This window comes from Mesocricetus auratus, unplaced genomic scaffold, assembly GCF_017639785.1.
Source record: "Mesocricetus auratus isolate SY011 unplaced genomic scaffold, BCM_Maur_2.0 Super-Scaffold_6730, whole genome shotgun sequence".
Classification (NCBI taxonomy): domain Eukaryota; kingdom Metazoa; phylum Chordata; class Mammalia; order Rodentia; family Cricetidae; genus Mesocricetus; species Mesocricetus auratus.
This window is the reverse complement of record NW_024429184.1, coordinates 42,088,552-42,103,039: the sequence shown is the minus strand read 5'-3', so window position 1 is coordinate 42,103,039 and position 14,488 is coordinate 42,088,552. Positions and strand designations below refer to the sequence as shown.

The 14,488-nt window shown below is 38.7% G+C and overlaps 2 protein-coding genes across 6 annotated transcripts in view; one reads left to right on the top strand and one right to left on the bottom strand.

Moving 5' to 3' along the window:
- Positions 1–2,839, top strand: part of Cibar1 (CBY1 interacting BAR domain containing 1) — a 30,029-nt gene extending 27,190 nt beyond the window's left edge. For all 3 annotated transcript variants that reach the window (XM_005066190.3, XM_013110471.3, XM_013110470.3), the window contains 2 exons: positions 586–705; positions 1,829–2,839. In XM_005066190.3, coding sequence (XP_005066247.2) covers positions 586–705; positions 1,829–1,912 — 204 coding nt within the window. In that variant the 3' untranslated portion in view covers positions 1,913–2,839. The remainder of the gene's footprint in view (positions 1–585; positions 706–1,828) is intronic.
- A 3,416-nt stretch (positions 2,840–6,255) lies between these two features.
- Positions 6,256–13,439, bottom strand: Rbm12b (RNA binding motif protein 12B). Of its 3 annotated transcripts, none has more exons than XM_013110475.3 (3): positions 13,150–13,439; positions 9,913–9,962; positions 6,256–9,400 (listed from the first exon to the last, which is right to left on the bottom strand). In XM_013110475.3, the coding sequence occupies exon 3, from the start codon at positions 9,370–9,372 to the stop codon at positions 6,850–6,852; it is 2,523 nt and encodes an 840-aa protein (XP_012965929.1). In that variant the 5' UTR covers positions 9,373–9,400; positions 9,913–9,962; positions 13,150–13,439; the 3' UTR covers positions 6,256–6,849. The 3 variants fall into 3 exon arrangements, with proteins under 3 accessions (XP_012965929.1, XP_005066248.1, XP_021080520.1); XM_005066191.4 differs by lacking the exon at positions 13,150–13,439 and adding an exon at positions 12,617–12,752; XM_021224861.2 differs by lacking the exon at positions 13,150–13,439 and having other exon boundaries at positions 9,913–12,454.
- Positions 13,440–14,488: the final 1,049 nt, after the last annotated feature.

Here is a 14,488-nt window from a genome sequence, read left to right as displayed (position 1 = left end):
TTAAGAGTGTAATGAGCTGAACTCAAGAAAGCCAGTAACAGAGAGGGAGGACTGATGATCAAAGGGATTAAGACTGGGCTGGTTTAACCCACAGAAACAGCTGACCAGACAAAGGTTAACTCTTGAATCCCAGGCATCAGCCTGGGAATCCAGCATGGGACTGATCAAGACCCCCTGAATCTGGGTGTCAGTGAGGAGGCCTAGGGAATCTATTGAGCCTTGGGCAGCAGATCAGTACCCATCCCAAGTATACACATGGACTTTGGACTCCCATAGAACAATGTGAGGTGCACTCTCACCCTGAACTCTTGGGGAAGGGTCTAGGCCCTGCCCTATATGAAATGACAGACTATGGACACCCCCATGGAGGGCCTCACCCTCCCTGGGGGAATGAGGGGATAACGGGGGGGGGGGGGGTTGGGGAGAGGTCACAGGAGGAGGGGAGGGAATGGGAGAGGGACCTGGAACTGACTTGTGAAGCAACCTCGTTTCTTATCTAAACTTAAACTGGAAAATAAAATTTAAGTTGGTTATCTAGATGTTCATTTTACATCTACTTTATAATGTTGTTTTACATTGCAATAGGTTTTCCGAAATTCTCTGTATCTACCAGATTATCCATCTCGTTTAGATATTGTAAGAGCAAATTCAAAGTCACCTCTTCAGAGATCAGTGTCAACTAAGTGCACATCTGGAACTGGACAGGTGAGCTAAAAAATACTAAAGTAATTTGAGTTGTTGCCTTTGGAACTGCTGAGTACTAACTAAAAAGGCTTCCCTTATCATGTGACCTCATACAATGCATTCTCTCTGGCCATAGTTCTTCTTCTGAACATGATAAAAAGGTTGTACATCACATTCTACTTACTCTCTGAGGCAGAACAGTGAAAAAACAGATGGGAAAGACAGACCGGTGCTAATGTAGATTTGCTGTGTCTAGTATCAACATGTACAAATTGTAAAATATACCTAAAAGTGGCTTTTCTAAGCATAATTCATGAACCCAGACCCATAGCTCTTTTAGATCAACAGTCAAAACCGTAACTGTAATATGCCAAAATCTGATATTGCCTCAGAATTATAAAACTGGATAAAACAATCTCAAAATACGATTTTAAGTAAAATCCAATGACTTCCTGTCATTGGATTCTGTGCATTGTTTCTGCTTCCCCCAAGTCAAATTACATTTCTGTTAGTTTAGACTTGACACATGTATTTGATAAATTGTCTTTATATTCCATATGAAGTTCTATTTAAAACTAAATCTTGTATACTAGGGTAATTTTAATTCTTAGCCTTACTAACTTGAGATCAGGTATCTGGGCATTGGGTAGAAATACTGCCTGTATGTAACATCTGTCAGTAGCAGTACATATCTACAATGTGACCACCTCGGGTGTGCAGACACTGCACAGTGCTCCTGGGTGGCACAGATCACCCTCAGAGAGGTTTCAGTAAGATAGCTAAGGGAGAATAAGATGTACAGCCAGTTGTTTCTCAACTCACTCAATGTTACGTCTATTGTCAGTATTGCTGTCTAATTGACATACCTGGTTGTGCCATTCTCATTCTATAAATACTGCAAGGGTTGTTTAACTTACTTTAACATTTACAATACACAGTGATGGTACTTTGTTACTGAAGTATCTACTAGAGTCAAATGTCGTTAACCTCATACATACTGATACGGAGACTTCAACCTTAAAATTCACAGGGAACTTAGTCATTTTCTGAAATATTTGTTCTGTATTCCCTTTTCTATAAGGACATGTAAAAAGATGCCAAGCATGTAAAATCATGTTTTAATTTTTCCATGGGTTGTTAACAGATAGGCACCAGCCGAACAAGAAAAGACCAACAAGTAGAAGATGAAGATGATGAAGAGTTAGATGTGACAGAAGATGAAAACTAATTTTAAGAAAACTCCACATTTCCGTTTTCATGTTAAGTGAAATCCATGATCACTTTATACACACTCACTCAACAGGTTAAACTTCAAAATGAAATACTACTATGGAAAGGGGTGGTGGGGGGAGGTAAAGGCAATTATGCTCACCAAAAGAAAAGACAAGTTTTTTTAATGTTCCATACCAGTCTTTTGTTGTTCTTCTCAAGACAGAGTTTCTCTGTATAAGAGCCCTGGCTGTCCTGACACTCATTCTGTAGACCAGGCTGTCCTGGAACTCAGAGATCCTCCTGTCTCTGCCACCCGAGTGCTGGGATTAAAGGCGTGCACCACCACTGCCGGGCTCATACTAGTCTTTCAACATCCTATTTTGGTAGCTTATTTTTCTGTATATGTTCTATTAAACAAACAAAGGATATGTATTTCAAAGCATTTCAGATTTAATGCAGTGTGTGTGTGTGTGTGTGTGTGTGTGTGTGTATTAAAGATGCAAAAGGAATCAGATAACAAAAGGATTGAATAATTCCTTTCAGTTCCTTTTAGGTTAAAACTTTGGGTTTTGAATACTATAAGAGGTCATTTAATAATTCTATGCCATAATGCCTTAAGTAAAAAGACTGCTTCTTTTACATTCATCATAACCTTATGTTTCATCATTTGGTGTGTAAATTTAGTGTCTTCAGCAAAAATGTAGCTAAGTAAAAGGTGTGGAATGCTGACATTGGGTTTTATAAATACACAACTTAAAAGGATGTGTTCAACCTTTGTGGTTTAAAACAAACTGACTCAAAGCACTGTTCACTCTACTTGTGCAAGTCACTGATACTCGGAGGGCAAGTGATTTGTTAGAAATGTGCCTCTCTCATCATAGAATGCCATGAGCCACTAACACACTCTATCAGGCCACCAGTCAATAAACATGTTTGTACTTTATTCCTAAATCCACAGACATTTCTTTTTCTTTTGGTAAAAAAGAAAAAAAACACCTTTATGAATCTCAAAGCAATTATTTAAAACAAAAAAATTAAAGTATTACTCCCTAAGAATACTTTTAAGATTACTTTGGTACTTTTTCTCACAATACTTTAAAGCCCTGGGAGTTAAGGAAGGGAGATTACTACTTGATTTTTATAGTCTTGGTCACTATGCAAATTTGGTGTTATGTAGATCATAACTTCTCTCAAGCAGCAACTGCCTCATCAAGTAATGCCTAATACAGCAAACAGTTGTGACTCTACAGTTGCTGTTCCTACTTCAGAGAACATTCTAAGAACAAGAGCTCAGTGTGGGGTACAAGCGCTTACCCCACTTTTAGAAGGCAGAGGCAGGGGATCAATTATAAAGGTCATCTTTGGCTTCAGCTGAGTTCAGAACCAGCATGGTCTACAGGAGACTTTAAAAAAAAAGATTAAGATTACTTGTATATGCCTGGCGGTGGTGGTGCACACCTTTAATCCTAGCTCTCAGGAGGCAAAGGCAGGTGGATCTCTGTGAGTTTCAGGCCAGCCTGGTCAGTAGAGTGAGTTCCAGGTCAGGGTTTTTACACAGAGAAACCCTGTCTCAAACAACAACAAAAAATTGTATACATGTATTATACATGTATGTATATAAAAATAAAAGGAATATTAGACTACATTTTACTATTTGTGGGCAATGAGGCAAAAACAAGGCCATTATATGACTACCAGTTAGGATATAACTACACTTAAGAATGTGAAAACTGGGCTAGGGGTTAGCACTAGCCTATATTGTGCATGATGAAGCTCTGGGTTCAATTCACAGCGCAACTTTAAAAGAAAAAAAAAACCTCAGCAAGGTAAATAATAGCCCATCATTTGGCATCTCTAATAAAAATTAAGCATTGGTAATCTTAATAGGTAATAAGGATCAAAAGCCACTGCTTTGTAACAATATTTTCATCTCCAGGATGGTTTGACATATCTTATAGGATTAAGTTTCCTTTCTAGATATGTTTTCCTATTTTATATACATTCTCAACCAAAAGAAAAAAGTGTAACTTGAATGCAAAACACAGTCTGTCGTGTTAAGAGAACCAACACACTCTCAATGTACCTACTACTGACAGCTAGAAAATTGGCCATGGAATTACTTAAGCTGGGCGACCAAAGCATGATGCCACCGTAGAACTGTCCTTTCATGTGTCTGAAACTGATGTGTACAGCTCCCTAGGCTTGGCAGACAAGGGAAATACTCTGACTTGTATAAATACTAGCTACTACCATGGCCAACTGAAGTTAAATCAACATTTTACTCAAGGCAGTATTAGAAAGAGATGTGCAAAAACAGCTCCCATACTACTGTTTACGAAACAAGTTTTCTATAACAAATTTTTATAATAAAGTTTACATAAATATTGAACCTGGGGTTGAGCGAGATGGCTCAGTCAGTGAGGTGTTTACTGCACAACTATAAAGCCTAAAAGAGCTGAGGAGGCACATACAGGAAGCGGGTGCTGGCCAGTCAGTCTACAAGTTCAGTGAGAGAGAGACCTTGCCTCACAGAAAAGTTAAAAGTGTTCAAACAAGACACCATGAAACTCTAGCCTCATACAAACACACCAGTAAGTGTTTACTAAGCCTGATAACTGAGTTAAAACGGCCACAGAATGTAATTTGAAAATCGAGGCATGGGAAAAGAGATGGCACAGCAGTTAGGAGCGCTCCTCTCAGCTCCACAGACACATGGTACACACATGTACATGCAAAGCACTCACACATGGTACATACATAGTTAGTACACACACGTGTCTACTAGCTAGTTTCTTATCCACCACTCCCATCTTCCCCCAGCCCAATTTGAGAAGTAATTACATATTCAATGATCTTTCATTTTAAGCTGTATCTTAGTTGTATCACTATGTATTGATCTGGAAAGTATTTACAGTCTGACACATCTGATCAAATGAATATGGAATAATTCATTGTCCTTGGTTAAGATAGTCAGATTTTTCATTCTGTAAAAGCATATTAGTTTTAAGACTCAGAATGTGGGTTTTTTTTTCAACAGAATTTATCAATTTATTCTACTTAATTTTTGGTTTTTTTTTTTGAGACAGGGTTTCTCTGTATTGTTTTGGAGCTTGGTCTCAAGCTCACAGAGATCCACCTGCCTCTGCCTCCCGAGTGCTGGGACTAGAGGCGTGTGCCACACCGCCTGGCATACTTAATTATTAACTAATTAAAACAAAAACTTATGCAGTCTTCTCTTTAATTTCTTTAAATCACTGAATGTTAATTCAAGATACTGAAAGTATTCTACTTCTGCAATAGCTAAATGATACACTATATTAAAATTTTTAGGGCTAGAGGGATAGCTCAGCCGTTAAAGGCTAGGCTCACAACCAAAAATTTTATTCACGACTACTCAGTATGGGAAATGTCTGGATGAAGTAGGTAAAACTTTGTTTCAATATAAACTATAAAATAATAAATCAAATTAGATAAGATGAAGAACTTTGAATTGGAAACATATATATATATATATGTTACCAAGACAAACTATAAATTCTTAAGTCATTTTTCTCTTTAATTTAGCTAACAATGTTTACATATCATACTTTTTAATCATACTTTAAATGCAACTTTAAAAACAAAAATATATAATTTGCTCATGAAAATATTTTTATCATAATCTTACTAAAGTTAAAAATACCATGTAACAAGGTGACACAGCAAAAATATTTATGAACATTATATAATCAGAGGTCTGCTTACGGGGGTTTAAATTGGTTCTATAACCTAATATTACTTCAGGCAAACTGCTTACACTCTCTGAATTTCACTTCTCATTTGTGAAATAGAGATAATAAATAGAGATCATATATTAAAGGATTTACTGCCTAATAAGTTATGTGTTCATTGTCAGCTACTTCTATTATTATGGGTAAGGAAAATCTAATTGAGTATAAGCAAATATAAACATTGAGTATCAAAGTCAAAATTCACACTCAGAAATCTTGTATTTAATGAGTCTGTGAATAAATACAAAATTTTGAAGCTAAAAGAAAACCAAATGAGTCACCAGTAACTTGTTCCTAGGAAACTATATTCATTTGTCATATTTTTCCCAGCCAGAGTTCTCCTTTAGCACTAAACAAATTATTTTACTATCTTCTGAATATTTTGTGTTAATCTTAGCAATCTAGTTAGGATAAACCCTAGGCCCCCAGTGCTTAAGATAAAATGATGTTGAAGAAATCATAGACCTGTGCATTATTATTACACATTATTTGGTCCCGCTCACCATATAGTTTTAATAGAACTGTTGAGAAAGTTTACAATACCCAGCTGCAATTCTATCTTTGTTCCTGTTATACAAATACAAGTTAATAAGTATTTCAATTGCAATTTTATTTTATAAAACTTTTCAAAGTTATGAACACAAATGTTGGGAATTTCCTAAGCCTTTCACATAAGTAAATTTCAAGTTCACAGTATGTTCATTTTCTGAACTATTTAGAGTTAATGGGAGACCTTAACACAATATCTCAAACAAAAGGGAGTTCTGCAGGCAGGTAGCAATTAAAGTGCCAAACCTGAACAGTCAGTCAGTCATCCATCATTTCCTTATACAGTCTGAGAAAAAGATGGTGAAAACAAAATTAAAGATAAATTTACCTTCCCCAAACATAACTCCACATTTCACAAGACGAGGGTTTATCCATAACATCAATGAAACTAAGGAATTCAGGAAAATTGTTTCCACTCCCCTATCAAAGAAAACAAGCATACGTAATTTTAAATTAGAGAGAAAAAGAATGTCCATTTGTAAGCAAAGGAAATCCAGATTTACATAACACAGCTTGTCTATTCACAGATTAAAATGAAAATGTTTAATTATATAATTAAAAATAAATTTTTAAGAAAGGTATGTTTTTACTGCAACAATACTGTGGAAGAAAACTATGGACTTAGAAAGGCTCTCTAAAGCAAAATGAGCTTAACTTTGCGGGGACCAACTGGTCTACCATTTAGTTCTTTAATAGCAGCTATAGCTTCATTATAATTTATCATAGCAATAATGGCTTCTCCTATAGGTAACCCTTGCTCATTATATTGTATTGAAACTGAGTCAGGTATGACTTTATAACCATGGAAAAAATCTAAAATTTCATTAGCATTAGCTTTAAATGGAAGATTCATGATCTTAACAGGAGTTATTCTACCTGAACTACAACTTAATTTTAGATCAGGCATAAATCTTCCCTCAGGAACACATCCCATATTATGCTTTCCAAGATCAAACTTGCCACCTTCTAAGTGACCAAAGTTCATAAAAGGACGGTGACCTCTGAAATCAGGTGAGGTCCAAAAATCCTCACCAGGAGATCTAAAACTATCAGGAACTCTAAGGCCGTCCTCTGGTACTTCCCTGAGGTCTTCCCCAGAGAGCTGCCTGAAGTCCTCATCAATGGGACATCTCAGATCTTCTTGGGTCCTGAAGTCCTCATCAGAAGGGTGCCTATAGTCTTCATCTGACATATGCCTGAAATACTCCTCTCGGGAAAGCCGGAACTGTTCCTGGAGTGGCCGTCTAAAGTGCTCCTGGGATGGCCTCCTGAAGTGCTCCTGAGGTGGCCGTCTGAAGTCCTCCTCCCAAGGGTATCTAAAATCATCCTCTGGTAGCTGCCTAAAATCTTTTTCATGAGAGTGCCTGAAGTCATCTTCTGGTGACCATCTCCAATCCTCTAGAGACTTTCTCCAGTCTTCCTCCCTTGAGCGCCTGATGTGTTCCTCCCGGGGGTGCCTGTAGTCTTCTGAAGAGTGTCGGAAGTCCTCAGGAGAGTGCCGGAAGTCTTCTGGAGGGCTTCTGTCAGACTGTTGGAAATATCTGTGGGGATGCCTTAAGTCTTCTGACTGGTAACCAATGCTTTCAGACCTGCCTAGTGAACATACTGGCGAGTCTTTTAAGTCAAACAGACGGGAACAGTCATCTCTCTTGTGTGATTGGGAACGGGCTTGTGTTTTCTCATTGCACATAAAGGAAAAATTTACACCAAACTCCTGCATTTGTACCTCAGATATAAGTCTCAACAACACCTCTGTCCCTAAGAATCTTCTGCGGTTTAAACGTTCAGCTTTCATGGCCTGTTCTTCTGATTTAAATCTCACCAGTGCTTCTCCCAAACCAACTCCCTTGTCATCATAAAGCAAATAAATGTCATCCTCAACAAGGGCAAAGTCTGCAAAGAACTTCTGCACTTCAACTTTTGTGACATCAAATGGAAAGTTTCTTATATATATGTACAGTTTCTGACCAGAGCAGCCTTCTTCAAAGAACTTTTGTGAAACACGTCCAGGCCTTCCTTTCTCTACCATTCCTGGTCTCTTCTTTTCATAGCATTCAATGAATTTCACCATTTGCTTTCTAGAAATTGGATCAATAAAAACTGGACGATATTGTAAAACAGTCTTATGCAAACCCAGGGCAGTATTATAGTCTTTTAGATTCTTGAACATTACAAAGGCATACCGTGTTCTTCGTTCATCTTTATATAAAAACTTAATCTGTTCATTAGTCAGGTCAGTATCTTTAAAGAAATTTCTTAAATCTCTTTTATCAATGCTTAAGGACAGATTTTTTAAGTGAAGATAAAATCCAAGAGGAGAGCGAGAACGTGTTCTTCTAGGAGATTTTGAATGAGTCTGTTTTCGAAAATGTCTATCATTGATACCTCTTGAAGGAGAATGTTCTTCAGCTCTCATACGAGGAACGTCACCACCCTTAGCTGCATTACCACCAAATTCAATCCACTGTTGTTCTGAGCCCTGCATTACTTCTATAAATCTTGACCCCATGAAACTTCTATGGCATTTAAGACCTCCTGAAGCATCAATACATGATGCAAATTTTACTACAGCATCACCATTATTTCGGCCATCATGATGTTTTAAGAAAATTACTCCATCCACACACAAACCAGAGAAAAAGACACGTACATCATCTTCATTTACTAAGTAAGGCAAACCTCGTAGAAACAAGTAAGGGTTCTCAGCCTTCGATGGCCTGGTCTTTCTTGGCCTTACATCAAGTCCTGTACCATTAGTATGAAACCCAGCATCTTGATTAGTTGAAGAGCCATATCCAGAATAACTCTCCTCTTCCTTCATAGCATCAATAAAATGATACAGGTTGCTAACCCCTGATGCCCCTGGTCCCGGCCGCCCTCTTCCTCCACGAGCAGTTCTTTTCATTTCTATGGTCTTCTGCATTTCTGCCTTGCTACTAAGAAAAAGCTCTACAGATGAATCCTTAATAAACCCTCCTGAACGGCTTATGGCACGTCTCGCATCTTCATCTGTTGCAAAAATAATAAAAGCCTCCCCAACTTTCCCTCCAATTATATGCACTCCTCCATCAGGAATAGTCAATCCCTTGAAGAAGTGACGGATATCCACAGGCCCCGCAATAAAAGGAAGCCCCAGTAAACGGATGACTACAGCCATGCTGAGCTCAAACCACAGCAATAATGACCTGCAGACAAAAAGGTACACATAATAGCAAGTCTTATTTTTGCAGTACCTTAGCACAAACTAACTTAATAATTACCTGGTTCCTGCTTCCTTCAGTATTAATAAATGGAAACAAGATACTAGTTCACAAAAAAAAACTGATTTTACCTAATTCTTAAAGAAAATATATACTCTTCTCCTATCTAAACATACAAATAAACCAACTGCCTTAAAGTAACATTATCCTATCCTATTCAATAGGAGCATCAAAATATCAACTCTTCCTTTGTAAGTCTGCCAAATGCTGTTTCACAACAAGACCAAACTACTTTTAGACTGTTTAGAAATGTGTCTCCTACTGACCTTTCTGTTACTAACCACAATAAAGTTTACATATTCAGAAAAGCCAGTGTACAATTTCTGCTCAGGATATTCAGCTGCCACGTAAAAACCAGAAGCAATGAGTACAAAGATGCACTGATCTATCAGATCTTGTCACATTTCTGTGCAAAGCCTTAATCTCTGGTGTCTTACCTTTTCCTTTTATTTCTTGGAGACCTGTTAATTCTGTAAAAGCAACTTAACTGTGGAAAGAAAATGAAATATAATTAATCCCTGAACTCTGTAACTGATCTCAATACCTGACATCCATTTCAGAATTACCTACCAGAGTAAAAAAAAAAAAAATGTAAAGCATCACAATTATGGGAACATTATTATACTTCTGCAAAAAAAAAAAAAGACGTATAACACCAGGCAGACAGTATGTTACTAAAAAGTAAACATGTATGCAAAAAATTACACTACTCTATTAGCATGAAAAGGTATGAAGGAAATAGATATTTTGAGTGTAGTGGTGCTTACTTGAGTGTATAAAATATACCGAAGCTCACTGAATTCTATCATTTTGTAAAGTCTAGGCTTATCACATGCTGATATACATAAGTTGTACTTTTTTTAAAAATCTGTTTTATAAGTAAAACATCAATTTGAAAATCAAATATTTTTAAAGACCTTCCATCACTTCACCTAATGCTGGCCTAAACATATAGTTCAGACCTATGTCCAACTCCCTTGACATTCTCCATCCTTCCCAAAACATAATACTAAGTCAAACAAAGCAAAAATTCAAAATGGTATAGTAAATAAAAATATCAAAACTGTAAAACTATCAATTATTATGCAATAAATCCAAGTCAATGGCTACCATTTGGATACAGATTCCTCATATGGCAAATACAGAAACAAATGCTATTATGATGAAATTAAGGAACTACTATAGCATCCCTAAAATTACAATAAAATCAGTGTCAATTCTTGTCCAATATGCTTACAACAGTAGAATATTGAAATTCAAACACACACAAAACAAAAAACTATCAACTTTGGAATTTTATTATGTTAACAGCCACTTCAAAAAACTACCCTACATACTTACATCACAGAAACAATAATAATAGAGAAATAAACAATATAAAAGCTAATTAGGAATATTGGGATTGCCAATATTCATTACTGGGAAAAAACTCAACTTAGTACTAAGAAAACTTATATGTGGTACTTTCAAAAACAATATTTACCAGATAACTTTTAAAATGTGCCAAATGAATCACTATACTTAATATTAATGTACAGATAAATTTTTGTTACCTTAAACGTAAGCACCATTGTGCATAAAAGTTTGAAAGGTTAATCAATAAAATCAATGGCACACACTACATTTTAAAATTGAGGTTTACTATTAATTTGTTTGCAGTACAAAAAAAAGCCTAATTTCAACAAGTTAATATCCACACCCAACACTTCAACAAAAACCATCAATGGCACTCCTTGAAACACCTGTCAACATTCAAATTCCAAGATTCCTACTGACTTGGCAGATTTTTAACTCTAAATATTTGGGGAAGCAAATGATAAGTACCACTTTGTCTGACCTTAAACTTTTTAAATTCAAAAGGGATGGACCTTGAGGACATAAATTCAGCTACAATTGGAGACATTTCACAGAAATATGTAGATACCAAGTTCCAAATGCTTCTCACAACACATCCTAACTTAAAAACTACCTTATCTAAGTGTCAGGCACAAAACTATTGAATTCCAATCCAAGAGACCTAAACTTTGTTCTAGTTTGCCAAATAAAAGTTAATGCTTAAACCTCTCTGCCCTTGCCATAGTAGAACAAGGTTATCATTTATCAATAGGCAGTAACATCTAGAACATATCTAAGAGACTCCAAGTATTTCTTACAATACACTATTTCTTTAAAACCTCCAAAGTCTGCTGACACATTAGATTGTACCAAAGTCAAGACACAAATTATCCTGTTCTAGTTTTGAATGCCACTGCACACAATTCGAAACACACACTAACCCTGGTTTAGTTATGAATGCCAGAGTGAATAGTGACGGTGTTAATGTCAGGCCACAATGAACTGCTAGGAAATACCTAAAAATTCATCTAATGATAACACATTTTAAACAACTTTGCTAATTTTACCACGACATCTTTCCATTTAAATCACCATCTTAATTAAATGATCTTACATGTGCACCTTTTAATCAAGATTCATAGAAAAACGGTCGACTGAACTTGAGAGCTATAATTTCAGATCCACTTGATTTTAACTATCAAATAAAGGCATTTTCCATACATGGCAAAGGAGACAGTTTTACTATATGTCCCTAGGTCTTACCCAGCTATGAAGAACATTAAAATTCTAAACTTAAATTTTCCTGCAGAAAATGTACCCCAGTCCACAAATAGTCTCTGATAAAATCTGCCTTTTATAATGCAGATATCTAAAATTAAACAAAAAAAAATGCATGACCACATAGAGCCACAGTCCCGGGTCAGGAACTGTTAAGTGAAGTCGAATCCACAGGGCATGGACTTCTCAAGTCATCCATCATCATCAAAGGGGAATACTCGGAAGGCGTCGATTTCACAGCCCAGCGCCTTTGTCTGCTCTCCCGAGCATCACTTTCCTCCTTTTACTGCCAGGCCAACTTGCTATGCCGGATCCAACATTGTCGCCAGAGTTTGAGCCCAAATAGGCTGTCAAATTAACCAGGGCCGCCCAACCAGCGTGCCTTTGCGTTCCGCTGTGCCAAGAGCGAAAGCTCCACCCCGGCTCGCCCAAGGGGACTGGCTCCCATCTCACTGAACCGCTCTGCGCCCCTCCAGCCCGAGGACACCGGCCTGCGGAGCGCGTGGACATGGCAAAGAAAAGAAATACCTAGGCGATGCTCCGAGATCTTCGCTGTCAAGATCCCAGGAAGCGCGCACACCATCTCAGGGAGGCTGGCGGGAGGGAGTCGGGGTCAGCGAGCGAGCCAGGCTCTAACCATACCGGCCGCGCTCGCTCCCGGCCCCGCCTGCCCGTCCTTCGGCTCGCACCCCATCCCGCCCGGCGCCCCGAGGAGACGTGCTTGGCACTGGGCACTGAGCACACACCCCACAGACAGGAGCTGGCCCGGCAGCCGCCACACACCCAGCGGAGCCCCCAGGCGGCCCCCAGGAAGATGGCGCCCACACTGCCCTCCCGTCGGTCGGGACAAACCGACGTACAGTATGTCTGCCCATGCGCTCTCCAGACATAACCCACAACCCAGGTGCCGGGCAGCGCATGCGCACACGTCCCGTGCAGTTTGCAGTAGTAAGCTGTGCCCTGAGTGTGTGAACTTCTGCTCACGCCCTCTTCCTAACCAATCCGGGAGCCCGGCCGCGAAATTCCCATCTGCTGGAGACAACTGCAAAAAATACACAAACCTAACAGGTTTCTTCTTCTTCTTCTTCTTCTTCTTCTTCTTCTTCTTCTTCTTCTTCTTCTTCTTCTTCTTCTTCTTCTTCTTCTTCTTCTTCTTCTTCTTCTTTTCTTTTCAGGTTAAGGAAAAAGATGGAAGGAGGAAGCTGGGAATTTCTTTGTTCTTAATTTGCTGCAGTTTCTGTTAGTCCTGAGGAAAAACACCAATTCCATGATTGTTTGATTAACGCAAGCTGGATTTAGAACTGTCCAGCCGACTGCCTCTCCTAGAGCTTTCAGAGAGCAGCCCCTCACTGGCTTTTGAGATTCCTTTTATGGGGAAGGGTTTGGGTTGATAGAAAACAGCGGTCAGGAGGTCAGGATAATTGACTGTTAGCACCTGGACAGAAGAGTGGGGACTCAGGGTTGTCTGTCTGTGGGTAGATAAGTGTAAGAATATGTCATGTGGAAGGTGTTAGGAATAATATGGGTTGGGATCCCAAGTGGCAGGTTCCCAGGCTGGGTGATAAATTGCTGGGGGATGAGGAAAGAGAGACCTGTAGACCTGACTCATATTGAAAGTTTTATTGAGGGGGCAGGTAAGAAAAAGAGGTAAAGATACACAGAGACAGAGAGAGGACAGAAGAGAAGAGGGAGACAGGAAAAGTCCTGTCTGCCCTAGGGGAACAGCAGAAAAGACCAATGGGGAGGTGTAAATTTTTGTTTTGTTTTGTTTTTCGAGACAGGGTTTCTCTGTAGTTTTGGAGCCTCTCCTGGAACTCAGGCAGTAGACCAGGCTGGCCTCGAACTCACAGAGATCCGTCTGCCTCTGACTCCCCTAAGTGTTGGGATTAAAGGGTGCACCAACGCCGCCAGCTGGGAATTTCTTCTAAAGGACCCTTTGCACCTGTGTGCAGACTATGTAGCCATGGAACCCGAGTGCATTCTGCCAGGTGACAGGGGCAGACCAGCAAAATGACTGAATCCTTACGGAAAGGAAGTGATCAAGGTGTCTGAGAATACACGTTTTCCTTAGGCAAAAGGCAACCATATATCACAGGTTCAGGAGTTTAGCAAGTCAAGGGAATGGTCATACAACAGGAGGTCCACAAGTTCAGCTTAGAATGTAAAACATGGCTTGCAGGATACTTTAGTCTTAGGAAACAGAAACTTACTCTCCTAAAGTATGGAGACTTAGTAACAATGTATAACACTGTGGCTCCTGTTTTGGTGTCACTTTTGACAGGTGTAAGCTCTTCTGAAAGATCCTCAACGTTTGGGAAAGTCACAGTAATGTTCATTTTACTGCTATAGATTGTGCACAAATACAATGTCCGTAGCCAAGGGCTTAATAAATAATGCTTA

Bases quoted from the DNA above. Each gene is read 5' to 3' on its own strand.
- Rbm12b (XM_013110475.3), bottom strand. From the start codon at position 9,372: ATGGCTGTAGTCATCCGTTTACTGGGGCTTCCTTTTATTGCGGGGCCT.